At 40.9% G+C, this 15,000-nt stretch overlaps 1 protein-coding gene across 1 annotated transcript in view; it reads left to right on the forward strand.

The window, feature by feature from the left end:
- The first annotated feature begins 4,397 nt into the window (after positions 1-4,397).
- Positions 4,398-15,000, forward strand: part of LOC127642138 (Fc receptor-like protein 5) — a 23,497-nt gene continuing 12,894 nt past the window's right edge. Inside the window, exons 1-3 of the mRNA XM_052124847.1 lie at positions 4,398-4,463; positions 4,739-4,847; positions 6,960-6,995. Of these exons, the coding sequence (XP_051980807.1) occupies positions 4,398-4,463; positions 4,739-4,847; positions 6,960-6,995 (211 nt within the window). The remainder of the gene's footprint in view (positions 4,464-4,738; positions 4,848-6,959; positions 6,996-15,000) is intronic.

Genomic DNA, 15,000 nt, shown 5'->3' on the forward strand with positions numbered 1-15,000 from the left:
CCCATTTGTTTGCCCGGTCTGTAGCACAGCTCATAGTCGTAAGCCCCCATGATCAAACTCCAACGCAGCATACGTGGTGAAAGGATGGCAGGCATAGGCTTGGAATGGTGCAGGAGTCCCAGCAGGGGTTTGTGATCTGTAAAGATCGCGAAATGGCGGCCTGCGAGATACTGGTGAAACTTTCTGACCGCAAAAACAACCGCCAATGCTTCCTTATCAATTTGGGCATAATTCGCTCAGTGATGGACATTGTTCTGGAAGCAAAGCAGATGGGCCTCTCCTGGCCATCACATTCCATGTGGAACAATAAAGCCCCAAGCCCATAGGGTGAGGCGTCGCAAACCACTGCCAGGGGTTTCTTTTCATCATAGTGGACCAGCACTTTATCCGTTTGCAGCAACTCTTTCGCCTGAGCATATGCCATCTTGTGCTTCGCACCCCACTGCCAAGTAGCAGACTGGTCTAGAAGGCGATGCAGGGGTTCCAGGATGGTGGCCTTATTGGGAAGAAAGCAGCTGTAAAAGTTAAGCAGCCCCAAGAATGCCTGAAGTTCTGTTTTGTTCTGTGGGGCGGAGCTTTTCGGATCGCATCCACTTTTTCACGGGTTGGTTTGATGCCATCTTTATCCACTCTAAACCCCAAAAACTCCACTTGAGTGGCAGCAAAAATGCTTTTCTCTTTTTTAGTCGCAACCCAGCTTCTGCGAAGCACTTCAGTACGACCCGTAGCCGTTCATTGTGTTCTTCCATGGTTTTGCCCGAAATCAGGATGTCATCCAGGTATGGTTGGACTCCTGGAATTCCTCGCGAGCAAAGTGTCCATAAATCTTTGAAATATTGAAACGGCCGTTGACACCCCAAATTGCAACCGTCGAGCCCGGAAAAGCCCACGGTGAGTGTTAATAGTCAGTAAGTCGGCTGCGTCATTATCCACTGGAAGCTGCTGATAAGCCTGTTTCAGGTCAAGTTTAGTGAAAACTACTCCTCCAGCTAGCTTCGAGAACAGTTCAGATACTGTGGGTATAGGGTACACATCGGGTTTAACAGCTTGCCTCGACTCGGCTCGCTTTTCGCTCCGTTTTCCATTGCAGACAGTACCGCCACAAATAATACCCGGTCGTCATAGCGACACCGCAGGAAACTGCCGTGACGTAATCTTATACGCGACACACATCCGCTACCCACACACACAGGACAATGGAGGAAATCGAATGTATGCTGTTTTTGATCCTCGGGATGTGGCTGTTTCTCACAGCAAGAAGACAAACGTTGTTTCATGAGAGGCTGAGGGCAGCAAAACGAAACACTGCTGAAAAAAACAGGAGAGTTTGGGAATTACTACAGAGTTCAGACTACGAGATCTAATCCGGTTGTTCAAAGCCGACGCTAAGAGGTTAAGTTATGCTAACATAGCTAACGTTTGCATATGTGTAAATACTATACTATATGCAAAGTATTTAATCAACTTTGAATACTACACTGGACGGCTGACAGTAGAACAGCAGATCTACAACAAGAAAATATGTCGAAGCACGGGTAGTGGTTGAAAACGCTTTTGGTAGACTGAAGGGAAGGTGGCGTTGCCTCATGAAAAGAAATGACTGTGATGTTACAATTGTGAAATCTATGATTCTTACTTGCTGTGCTTTGCATAACCTTTGTGAGAGTCACGGAGAGGACTATGACAATGACTGGGATGCACCTGCAGCAGCAGAGCCTGTGGTGGCAGTGGCACAGGGTGTTGAGGAGGAGGGCAGAGATGTACGAGAGGGTCTGATGCGTTATTTTAATTGCTAAATAAATACATTATCATTAAATATGTTGTCTCTGCTGTTTTTCATTAAAGGTTATCACAGTATACAATCTGAAAATACTTGTTCAAACCCTTGTAAAAAGCAAACCATCAAAAAAGACACTGTTTGTAATAAGTTTCAAAAGGTTTTATTTAAACACGCATACAAATAGAAAAAATATAATATTAATATAAATTCACACATCCAACTATATACATATGTTACATGTAGTGCAAACATTTAATTAAAATAAACAAAGGGGTTTCAGTCCAGGGGCGGTGGAACAGCATCCCACGGTTCAGTGCCTGGACAAGCTGGCTCAGGGTTCCCAGAAAGGCCTGGTTGAAGGACTACATTGCAGCAATCTCCTCTCCTTAAAGCCGCTTCGAAGTTCTCGGGCATGTGCTGCATCATCGAAGTGCCATCTGTAAATGGCGCCCCGCTGTGCCATAATAATAGTTTTGTAGGCTATATCTGTGCAAACTATTTAAAAATGGCGGAGTTATTCTGGATACTCCGCCTGGCGCGCAATGATGACGCAGTGAATAGTGACGATTCTCTCTGACCAATCAGCAGTCGGCATTGTTTTTACGTCACATTTTAGTATCGTCTCAGCCCGCTCAGAACCTCGCCGGAGGTGGTACGAAAAAAAGTACCCGAAAGCAGGTACAGGTACAACTTTTACACAGTGGAAAACCAAACAAAGTCGAGTCGAGTTGAGCCGAGGCGAACTGGTACTGTGTAGTGGAAAAGCGCCAATAGACTGCAGCTGTACCCTGTGTACACCTTCCACTGATATTCCCAGGGCATCAAACCAGTCCCGTCCCAACAGACTAGTTCCCTGGCCCTGGATGACAAACAAAGGTAGTGTGTTTCGTGTTCCTTTGTATATTACTTCCACAAATATTTTTCCTTTCACTTCCAAGGTTGCCTGTGACCATTGCTTAAGTATTCCATTGTTGGCATGTATTTCAGGGGGTTGAGAGGGCCACAATGAGTGATAGGTGTGCTCACTAATCAAAGAACAGGCCGCTCCTGAATCCACTTCCATTGTGTTTGTTTGTTTGTTAAGTATAACAGTGGCCAGATATGGCCTCTGCCCCCCCTCTTCCTGATTTATTAGTGGTGCTGTAAATGGAATAATCATTTTGCTTTTTGTGAGTTATAATGTTTGTGTACCGTTCTGCTGTGGTGCTGGCTGCATCCTTGTCAGTAACATGTTTAGTCTTTGTTAAACACACACGAGCAATGTGTCCTCTTTTTTTACAGTAATGGCATACAGCCGTGGAAAATCTACAGGCTTGTGGGGTGTGCTGACCACCACATCTGAAGCATGGCTTGTCACGATTAGGATTTTCATTTGAAGTTGCTGTCTTATGAACTGATCCCTGCGCATGGGTTGCATAATGAACGTCATCCTCCAGCCGTGATTCGTTTTGATGCTGATGAAGTAGGTGAGCATTTAACAATGCTGTTTCAGCAGCTAGTGCCTTTTCTTCTGCCTCTTTAAATGTTAGTGTAGGTTCAGCCAGCAGGCGTCGCTGTAACGCCTCATCCATAACCCCGCACACAATTCTATCACGCAGCATTGTCTCTAACTGATCCCCGAAGGCACAGTGCGCAGACAAACGTCGAAGCTCAGCAATGTAGTTTGAAATACTTTGATTAGATTTCTGCTTACAACTGTGAAAATGACAACGTTGAACAATTTCTGATGGTGCTGGGCTGTAATGGCATTTTAAGACAGCGACAATGTTTGCATAAGACACAGCAGAGGGCGGCGTTGGGGCAAGCACTGAACGCAACGTGGAATACGCTTTTGCACCACACACACTGAGCAGAACGGAACGTTTTTTTGCATCATCCTCAATATCATTCGCATGAAAAAAACATTCCAGTCTTTCTGTGTATTCCTCAAAAGAGTTACTCGAACATTCGTCAAACTCTTCGATACGGCTGAGTGTAGTCATGTTCGCTTCCAGACGCAGATTATTTTCACACACCTCCACAGTCGCAATATATGGACTTATCTGCACACAGTCGGTTCGAATCCGCTCGTCGCCAGTGTAATATCTTTGAAGAACATGAGGAGACGTTCGTAACCTTGTAAACCTTTACTGAACTCAAAGTAGCATATAACAGAACAACATCTGGTGTGTTCAACACCAAGTCAAACTCTGAACTCTACACACCAACTTCTTCCCCGAACAGCCCCACCCTCACCAGGCTTTTCTTCTCTTAAAGGAACCTCACTCTTACAATAGTCAGTCAATACATTACATATTCTACATTTGCACATATACAACTATCATTACTTCCTCATTCATGATATCTGTATTTTAAAGCGGATAATATATTCCTCCACCCACATTTTGATTTTATAACAAAATTTTCCTTTTATACAAATCTTGCTATCATTTTCACAGGAGTATAAAGACATCACTCTCTTACAGTTCAAGTGTGACTCTTAAAAGACTCTTTGGGTTTATATGAATCAGACTTTAGTTCGTCTTCTTGGGCAGCAGCACAGCCTGGATAAACAGGAGCACCGGCACCAACATGCGTTGTGTAGTCTCCTTTGCGGAGCAGCCTGTGCACACGAATGATGGGGAACTGCAGTCCTGACCTGGATGAACAAGTTTTAGACTGTCATGGTTGTGTAAGCCCACAGGTTTGCTCTGTTTGTTTTGTCATTTTCTCTCCCTCATGTTTCTCAGGCGCAGCATGAACGGTGTTTCCATGGAAACATTCATTGTTCTCAGGGCAGTGCCGATCATGACACTGATTAGCTTATTGAGCAACACCTGTTCCAGCCTGATTTCACTCCCTACTTATGCCCTCATGTTTCTCTGTTTCTTCACCAGATGATTATATCAAGTTGAGTACTCACCTCGCTCTCTTTGTTTAGCTGGTCCTGTCCTGTCACTGTGTTGTTTGCCCGTGTAGTTCGGGTTGTGGTTTGCCTTCCAGTCTTCACTGAGTTTCAGCCTGGCAATCCACGGAGGAATTCCAGTCTATGCCCGCGTGCCAGGGATCTACACTTCTGCTATTACTGGTATTGTCCGCTGGACGTCTCTCACATTACCTCACTTCTAACAAGGATTCTTCCAAACTTCTTCTGACTTCAACGACACACATACTCCGCTGGTGAACTCACTAATCACTACTCTCTGCACGGTGGCGCATTAATTAATTTCTACATAATATTGTGAATAAATATTTTTGTTTGTCACTTTTAGTCTTTTCTCACTCACTGAATTTGGCACTTAAAAAGCAGGTAATAAGTGTGTAATAAGGTAAAGTCAATCACTCAACATTCAGAAAGTTGTTTGAGTATTTCATTGATGCACATATTTTCACTGGATCTGTTGCTATTTTAATTAAAATGTCTAAAAACAAAGTGATTTAAATAAAATTTTAAATGTAATACCTGCTTGTGGTGTAAAACATGGAGAGCTTTTAATTTTCTAGTAATTGCATGTGTAACCGGTTCTGGTCGCTCCGAACGGGACTCGAACGCTAACAAAGAGGCTAAAGGCCACGTATTTTTGCCATGTTGTTGTTTTTATCATTATCACCATCTTCTCTTCACATGTGACTTTCATTCTCACTCTGTTTTCACAGTTTTTCTGTTTGTGTTTGTTTCCAGGAACTCAGAACATGTTGTGTTAGCAGATCTGATGCAGCAGTTTCACTTCTTTAATATCCTGATACTGAGAGAGTTTAAGAGACTGTTGTGCTTCAGACCTCCTTTAGAGGAGAAATTAACATGTTTTAAATCTTACTGTGAATCACAGACAGTCTGAATTTAATTCACTTCAGAGTCACTTTTGTGTCTGATTCAGTCGACATGATTTGCATGTGTGTGTTTAGATGTTCATGTTCAAGTCTTTGCTCAAATTAAAGAGGAACATCTTCAACAGCTTGAATGCACGAAAAGTTGTTCTGCATGCATTGGTCTGTAGACTCTTGGCATCACCTCTTTTATTTCTGTCTCTGAAGTGTGAAATGACGTTTGAACACAGGAAGGGTTTGGTTTAGACAGACAGCACAGTTTAAACAGTTTATTAAAGTGACAGTATGGAGTCCAGTGTGCTGCCTCTTATACTCTGTGAGTATTTTATTATATTCTATATTATCTTCTGTTATTTCTGTGTGTGTGAAACACATGATGGTGATGTGGGTGCACAGGTCTATACTGTAGATTTACTGTCTCAGTGTTCATGTATTCTTTATTCTGTTCATATATAAATAATGTTTGGTGTTATAGTGATGATGAGAGTGAAGACTGCAGTTATTACTGTGTGTTACAGATCAAATGCATCTGTCTGTGTTCATGTGAAAGATGATGGACTTGTGTACATGTTGTAACTTTGATGTGTTTCATCTCTTCATATTTTATATACTTGTATCTTATTTTATTGTAATAATCTTTGGATTGTCTGTTGAATCAGACATATTTCTGTTTCCGTGAGTTGGTGTTGTATGTGCTGTATCTTTAAATAGACTCTCTCCATCTTGAGCTCTCAGATCGCTCTCAACTTCTCTATTAATCTACGGTCTGTCTGCTGTTCTTATTGAACATGTTTGAGTAATGTGCAGGAGGCCCTATTGTTGTAATATTGTCTTCATTATCTGAATGAGAGTCTATAAGCAGAAACTTTGCAAAAAGTTGGTCAAAAGTTCTGTTATAAAAACTTTGTTAAAACTTCAAACTATTTTCCTGTAATGTATCAACAAAGGGGACAGGAAGACCAGGGCCGTATGTTGCATTGGTGATGTAGGCGGTTGACAGGCGGGGCCACACAAGAGGATTTTATTATTGTTTCTAAGAAGTGCGCCATCTGTCTCTTGCTCGCCATGTATGTCTGTGTGTAAAAAGATCATCAGCTAGAAATTCTGTTATTTAAGTACACTTTTAAAAACTGAATTATTGAACAGAACAGCTATTTCAACAGACACGTGCGTTGCCAACTGAAAATGTTGAATATATCAAGAAAATCAAATAGGCTATACCACATATCAGGGAAATTTAAACTAACATGACTGATAAATTTACACCATGATTGAAATTTTACAACTGGGTCCATCAGATAATTGTAGTGCAACATCTGTATTGAATTGTGTTGTGTTGAATTAATGGAAATTCTTCTTTTTATACTTTCAGTGCTGATGTCTAACAGCTATTCTGCACAAAGTCCAGGTAACTCATAATTCATAAATATATTGTTGATTTTTGTTCATGATTTGAAGTGTAGTGAACAAGATATATAATTAATAATATTTGTGTTGGCACATCTTCACACACTGCATGATGGTCTGAGACCAGGTTGTGTATGTGTTTAGTTTCTTATGCAGCAAAACCCTTTGCCATAATTTATTTCATTCATCTTTGTATCATTCAACCTTCTATGATATTCAGTTATTTTTTATATATATATATATATATATATTAAATTGAATAAAAATGTTTTCCTATCTGTCTCTCACTCAAAGTTGTGTCGATGTTGTGACACTAGGGGTCACTCTTGAGAGCCAGAGACACCTCTGATATTTGATAAATGGCCAGTTATAATTTTCGAGTGGTATTTGTATGCCACTCTCCAGAACATATGGGTAAAGGAGGGGACGTGCATACCTCTTATTCAGATTTCTCTTCGGAGCTGAATTTCCCATGGCTTCTATTTTCACTTCTGCTGGATCCTTACCGTATATTCTATAGAGTATTTTCCCTTCTAATAGATTATATTCTAAAAGAGCGGCACACATCGGAAAGTCTTTTTAAAGACACGGCTTTTTGAAGATGCCCTTCAAATTGTGTGTTATTCCTGGATGCGGTCGATATCTCTCACCTTCAGATGGCCACGATCGTTGTCTTTCGTTCCTGGGTGCTGCCCACGCTTGGACATATTTTCATGTCCTCACTGCGAGGACATAACAAATGCAACGCTATGGTCGCGGCTCGCTTCGTTAGAAAGCACGTCACCCCAGCGGCTCCCTGCCTCGGTTCTCCTACCTACATGTATGAGGCCAGCCGGCGATCACTGGGGGCAATTCGGGACCACAACGGGACCACCTCCACCGGGTAAATTCCCACGGCCCTCCCATTACTTGGCACACTCGTTTGCTCTGATTAGGCGCTCGGTTGAGTGCGCTGGCTCGTCCCAAGGCGAGTTCGACCTCTTGTTTGTTGCCCGCGAAGGTGATGAGCTCTCGAGCGCAGTGTCGGAGAGCGGGCTCATCCAGTCTGACGTGGAAACCTCCGCTGTGATTCCCCCCTCAGTCGTGGTCGCCCAGTCAAAGGTGGATGCGGAAATGATGGACATGCTTTCCCGGGCCGCCGCGAGGGTCAGGCTAGAGTGGAACTCTCCGCTCTCCCCTGAACTCTCGCAACTCGATGATTGGTATCTGGGCTTACAGTGCCACTCACTAGCCCCACAAGATCACATTTCAAAGGTGGGAGGCACCTTTTACTGCCCGGTCCTGATCTTTCAGTTCCCCCACTCTCTCTACCCTCAATGGCGGAGTGGCCAGGGGTTACTTGGCGATGCCCCCAGTGGACAAGGCACTAGCAATGCACCTATGCCCGCAGAGCACCGCCACCTGGTGCGGGAGCCCGAAGCTCCCGTCCAGGGCCAGTAGGCTTACGTTGTCCCTGACAGCTAGGGCCTACGGTGCTTACCAAGCTCAGCACATGCCACCCCCTGCAGGGCTATGAGCCCATTCCACCAGGAGTGTGGCGGCCTCCTGGACTCTGACCAGTGGGGCTTCTCTAACAGACATTTGCAGAGCAGTGGGCTGGGCCACACCCAACACCTTTGCGAGATTCTCCAATATCCGGGTTGAGCCGGTTTAATCCCGTGTCTTAGCAGGAATGAACAGGTAAGTCCTGGTCATCCGGCCAGGTATATTGCATGCACATAGCACCTTTCACCTCCCTTGAGCTGAAGATGTGCGTTGTCAATTCCCAGTAGCATTCACAAATGTGTTCCCTGGTTGACTTTCTCCTACTAGAAAGTGCTGTTCGACACTCATACTAGCGTCAGGGAGGTTATGTGCTGGCTGGTTGCGCTGGCTATGCGGCACACAGTAGTCTATCCATCTTGCACCGCCGATCCACGTAACAATGTTCAGCTAGTTTTGCTGTTTTGTAGGGGACCCCTAGTGTCACTACATCGACACAACATCGAGTGAGTGACAGATAGGGAATGTCCTGGTTACTTCCGTAACCTCTGTTCCCTGATGGAGGGAACGAGATGTTGTGTCCCTCCTACTACAACTCTGAACTACCCGCTGAAATGGCCGGGACCTTATTCTCGGCTCCTCAGCACAAAACCTTAATGAGCGGTATTCCCATATGTTCAGGGGAAGTGGCATGCAAATACCACTCGCCAATTCCCATTGGCCTTTTATCAAAGATCAGAGGTGTCTCGGGCTCTCAAAAACGACCCCTAGTGTCACAACATCGACACAACGTCTCATTCCCTCCATCAGGGAATGGAGGTTACGGAAGTAACCAGGACGTTTATTTTATCAGTACGAGACAGTACGGTGCCTTTTCCTCCATTTGCCATTTGAACATATAAAAATATAATTGAGCTAGATTCGAGTAGTCATTAAAAAAAAAGGTCACTTTTGGTATTCCTTGTGAAAATTGACAAGGGAGTGAAAAAAGAGTGAAAAACAGAGCAATGTTTTTATCTGTCAAACACAGTCAATAAGTCAGCAACAATGCAGGAAAAAAAACAGACAGAAATTACAGGGTGAGACTCTAAAACATCCTCAATGCAAAATATACACATACACACACACACACACACACACACACACACACACACACTCATGCTGGTGCAGCTATCACTATGAGGAGTCTCCATAGACATAATGATTTTTATACTGTACAAACTATAGAGTCTATACCTAACCCTCACAAACAACTCGCTGCATTTTTAAATTTTCAATAAAACATTGGTTTTTTTAAGCGTCTTAAATTATGGGGACACTAGAAATGTCCTCATAAACCACATTTATGGCATAATATCCTTGTAATTACCAGTTTGTAACCTTAAAAAAAGTCTACTTAAACCTGCCCTCACACACATACACACACACATTAACACACACATATTTGCAAAAATAAAAAAAATACTTTAGAAAGCTTGAAATTGCAATTGTTTTGGAAATGTTTCTTAGTTTTTGCAGTTCATTTCTGTTTCTTGATGTTGTGACATGTTGTTCTGTGTACACACATGAATACGCTGTTGTCAGCGCTCTCTGGATTAGTTTCACGCATGCGCTCTCACTCACAGATACACATGAAGGAATGAGTTAGAGTTAGGAATGTTTTAGTGTCCGTCTGCTCAGTTTTGGTTTTCCTATGTAAAAACGTGCTAGATGAAAATCCTTGACTGCTGCTTTTCACTGTTTCTTCAGCATCTCCCGCTGGACCGGCACATTATTAGACAAGTTTGTTCTTTTGTGCATTTCTTATCCTGAAGAAAATTCTCTTATAGCAAGTGTAAATATCTTATATGTTGTTTCTCAAGTAAATGTATCAAAGGATCTTTAGACTATTTTAAATGGAAATCAAGACAAAAACACTTGATAAAAATAGGATTTATTTTACCCCTTTAATTCAGTGAATGTCATTTAGAGGTATATTTAAAGGATAATTTTGTCCTCTTTATGGTTAATAAGCACGTTTAATAAAACCTTTCAAGTCGGGCAGAAGCTGAATAATCAGTTAAGAGCTAATGATTAATCGCTGCAATAATCGCAGAATAGTCGAATAATCATTAGATTAATCGATTATCAAACTAATCGTTAGTTGCAGCCCGAAGTTACAATACTGTTAAAAATGTTACAGTATTATAAATATCTCCAGGTGAAAGTAACAGAAATATATTACTACAGTATACAACAAATCCATCAAATAATATTAATATCATATTATAATGACAAACTGGACAACAATAAATAATCGTTGGGTTATAATAACTAATAACAACTGAATTACTAAATGAAGTTCCTAAAGGTAATTTGGGGAGGAGCTGAGTCCATCTAATCTTTCAGTTAACAGCCGGAGTATATAAGCAGCTCTTTACCTGTCTTCAGTCTCAGCTGTTTCCAGCATCCCTCCACCTCCCGTTCATTCAAATAAATAATAATAAATAAAAGTGTTTTGTACAAATATATGCAGGTAAATATTGCTTTTATGTCACTGTAATGTAGAAAAACTGGAAAACCTGCATTAATTATCTTTAACAAGGTTTTTTTCATAAATCTTTTGAATGTACTTTTCTAAAACTGATAGGATGAATTTAAAATTAAGATTTAAAATCAGTTTTATGTATTTTTTTTTAAACAAAATGAAATTTTCAAAAATGGGTCCCGGGTTATTCAGTTGCTTGGGACCTCAGAAATTGACAGACAAACCTGTTTAGACCGGGTTCAGCTATATATATATATAGAGAGAGAGAGAGAGAGAGAGAGAGAGAGAGAGAGAGAGAGAGAGAGAGAGAGAGAGAGAGAGAGAGAGAGAGAGAGAGAGAGAGAGAGACTTTGACTAAAAAATAATCACATAAATATGAGTGTAGTTTTTACAAGCAGCATTTCTCAGATATAAAATTGCAAACAATCATCAAGGACAATATCACATACACACTGGTTTACTCCCCATTTATGTTTGAACATTTGCAAGTTGCTTATCAATTTATAGTAGCTAAACTCTATATTAATGCGGGATTTTATTAATCCCTTTAGTGTTAACATTACATCAGTTGAACCCTTTTCATTCATTTTATTTTTTCTAGATAACCATATAGCCATCTTTGCTTGCCCGAATAAATAATTTAATAAAACATGACTCTCCATTCTACTTCTGCTGTACTTTGGTCCATAAATAAACCTTGCTGGTGTAAAAACTTCCCCTAGGGTTTGGCACCACTCTTCTACTTTATAAAATAAAGGTTGCAGTCTCGCACAATTAAGAAAAAGGTGAAAAACAGTTTCTTGTATTCCACAAAAAGGACAACCCTCCCCGACCTGAGGATCCAGGTGTGCTCTGTGTCTGTTTGTGGCTATTATACCATGCACAATCCTCCATTGCAGGTCTCCAGTTCTTTTCTCAATAGGAGGTTTGTACAAGGTCCTCCAGCAGCCTTTAGGGGAATCACTTGGTCCAAAGATCTCTTGCCATTTTGATTCTCTCACACTCGAAGCTGAGGAAGATGTGACACCTTTACACACAATATATAGATAGCTTTCTTTCCAGCTTTTCTAAAAAACCCAGCTGGGGTGTTTTAAAAGAAAGCAGACCATTCTCTGTTTCTTGCCAATCAGGAGAGAAAATTAGATCTGGGAAGACAGAAGTTTCTTCCTCTCTAAAAGATGTCTCTAGGGACAGTCTATATTCTGGTGGTAAAAACTCGTAAAAATGAGTCAGCAGTCTCTCTACCACCCGGACTGATCTTATGTTTAGTTTTGAAGCTAAATTGTCGGCAGAAATCCATCCTTCCTCAGGAATAAAATGACCAATTTTGGTAAAATTTGCAGTCCACAATGCTTTTCTGAGTGAATCTGAATTAAAAAGATCTAAAACCAGTGCAGAGTTAAAAAACAGTGGTTCTTCTCTCAGCCATAGTCCCTTCATCTCGTTTTGCTCCCGAGAGAAACTGAAAAGAGTCCATGATTTTAACATTGATCTATAAAATGATGTCAGTCCAGACAGGTCTAGTTTTGTAGTATCCATAAGGAACAAGTGCCGGTCAAATTCCATGTTGCCCGCTCTTTTCAGGAGGGCACAGGCTATCCCAGCCCAGCTTACATCTTCCCCATACAAGAGTCTCTGAGCTGCCTGGAGTCTGAAAGCTTTGACTCTGGATCCAATGTCGACTAGTCCCTGTCCTCCTTCCTGTATCGGTAGATAGAGCACTGGTGCCTTCAACCAGTGCTGACCAGACCAGCAAAAGTCCACCAGGTGCTGTTGAATTTTCTTTACTAGGTCATCTGGAGGCTCTAGAACCATCATTTTGTGCCATAGGGATGATGCAACCAGGTTATTACATACCAGGATTCTCCCCCTGTAGGACAGCTGGGGTAGCAACCATTTCCAGTGAGACAACCGAGCACACACTTTTTCCACTAAACCCTCCCAATTATTTTTCTTATAATCATCTGTCCCTATAAATACCCCTAGATATTTAAAACCTGTTCTCCCCACTGCAGCCCACCAGGTAGTGACGGACTATTAAAAACTTGACCACACCACAAAGCGTCACTTTTTTGCCAATTGACTTTGGCTGAAGACGCTTTCCCATAACACTCCAAAGCATTTTCTAAACATTTAACATCACATTGGTTTCGAATTAAAACTGTGACATCGTCTGCATATGCCGAGAGCTTGATAAAACACTTAAAATCCAAGGTATTGATCTGTAAACCTGTTAACTCTCTTCTTAACCTACACAGCAGAGGCTCAATGACTATGCTGTAAAGTTGTCCTGAAATAGGACAACCTTGCCTAATACCTCTATTGACCTTTACAGGAGTACTGAGGCCACCAGCTAATTTAATCATGCATGTGGCTCCAGCGTACAACAATCTTATTTTTGAAATAAAATTGTCCCCAAAACCAAAAGCCTTTAAGGTATCAAAAAGAAAATTATGATCAACTCTGTCAAACGCTTTTTCTTGATCTAATGACAGAAAACCTATATTGGTATTATTAAAAGAAGTAAAATCATAAATGTCTCTTACCAAATGTAGATTATCTATTATGGATCTATTTTTATACAATATGACTGATCAGTGTGTATAATTGTATGCATTAAACCATTTACCCTATTGGCCAGACATTTAGAAAAGATTTTATAATCGGAGTCCAAAATTGCTACAGGTCTCCAGTTCTTTAAGAGAGTTAGGTCACCTTTTTTGGGGAGTAGCGTTAGAACTGCCCGCTGACAACTCAAAGGAAGAATTTCTTCCTTAATACATTTTTGGAGAACCTCAAAATACTCATGTCCAATAATATTCCAAAGAGATTTATAAAATTCACCAGTAATCCATCCAGTCCTGGTGTACGTCCTGAGGAGAGTCCCATAACAGCAGCTGTAACCTCTTCAAAAGTGAGTTCAGTCTCTAAAGATTGTTTGTGTTCTGCTGTTAACACAGGAAGATCTTGAGTTCATCTGGGGTATCGGCAGCGTATAACCTAGAATAAAAATCCACCGCAATTCTGCGCATCTTTACTGGGTCTGAAGTATTTTGTCCATTGTTATCTTTTAATATGAGCATCTGTTTTTCTTGTCCAGCTTTTCGTTGCAAGTTAAAGAAATATGAAGAAGGTCCGTCCATGTCTCTTATTTTTTTTAAAACGACTTCTTATAAGAGCTCCTTTAACTTTTTCATTTAAAAAGGAGCTCAGCTGATTCGTTTTTTCAGTCCACAGATCGTGTAGATTACCATCAACAACATCATTCATGTTCATTTCAATGTCCATGATCTCTTTTTCCAGACACTCCAAAGTCTTTTTCAAAACCAAGGAGGAATGAGATGTATATTGTTGACAATAGCTTCTTATATGTACTTTACCAATTTCCCACCATTGAATAATATTTTCATAAAAACACTTTTCACTTTTCCAGGTTTCCCAAAAAAATTTAAAATTCTCACAAAACTGTTTGTCTTCTAAAAGTTTAACATTAAAATGCCAGTAATAACTCGTATGTTTTCTTTCAGTCAAAGCACATTCAATAGTGATGAGTTTATGATCAGAAATTGCTGTTGGGGTTATAGATGTATTAACAATCTTATTTCTTAAATGATGTGATGTATAAAACCTGTCTAAACGTGCTCCAGAAATGCTGCCATTGTTAAATTTCATCCATGTATACTGCTGAACTGTTGAGTTATGCTCTCTCCACACATCTGAGAAATTAAGATTTTTAATTATATTAGCTAAGCTAATCGCAGACTGTGCATGAGGTTCTTCTCCATTCCTATCTTGTGTAAAATCAATAGTGCAGTTCCAATCCCCTCCTAATACAATAAAATCAGCGTCCTGCTGCTGTTTTAAAAAGTGCTCCAGTTTGGTCAAAAGTTGTACTCTGTGTGCCCCTAAATTAGGGGCATAGATGTTCACGAATAAAAAATGTAAATTTTAAATTTCAGCCCTTACAGACAATAATCTCACAGGTACCACTTCATTT

This window comes from Xyrauchen texanus, unplaced genomic scaffold, assembly GCF_025860055.1.
Source record: "Xyrauchen texanus isolate HMW12.3.18 unplaced genomic scaffold, RBS_HiC_50CHRs HiC_scaffold_411, whole genome shotgun sequence".
NCBI lineage: Eukaryota > Metazoa > Chordata > Actinopteri > Cypriniformes > Catostomidae > Xyrauchen > Xyrauchen texanus.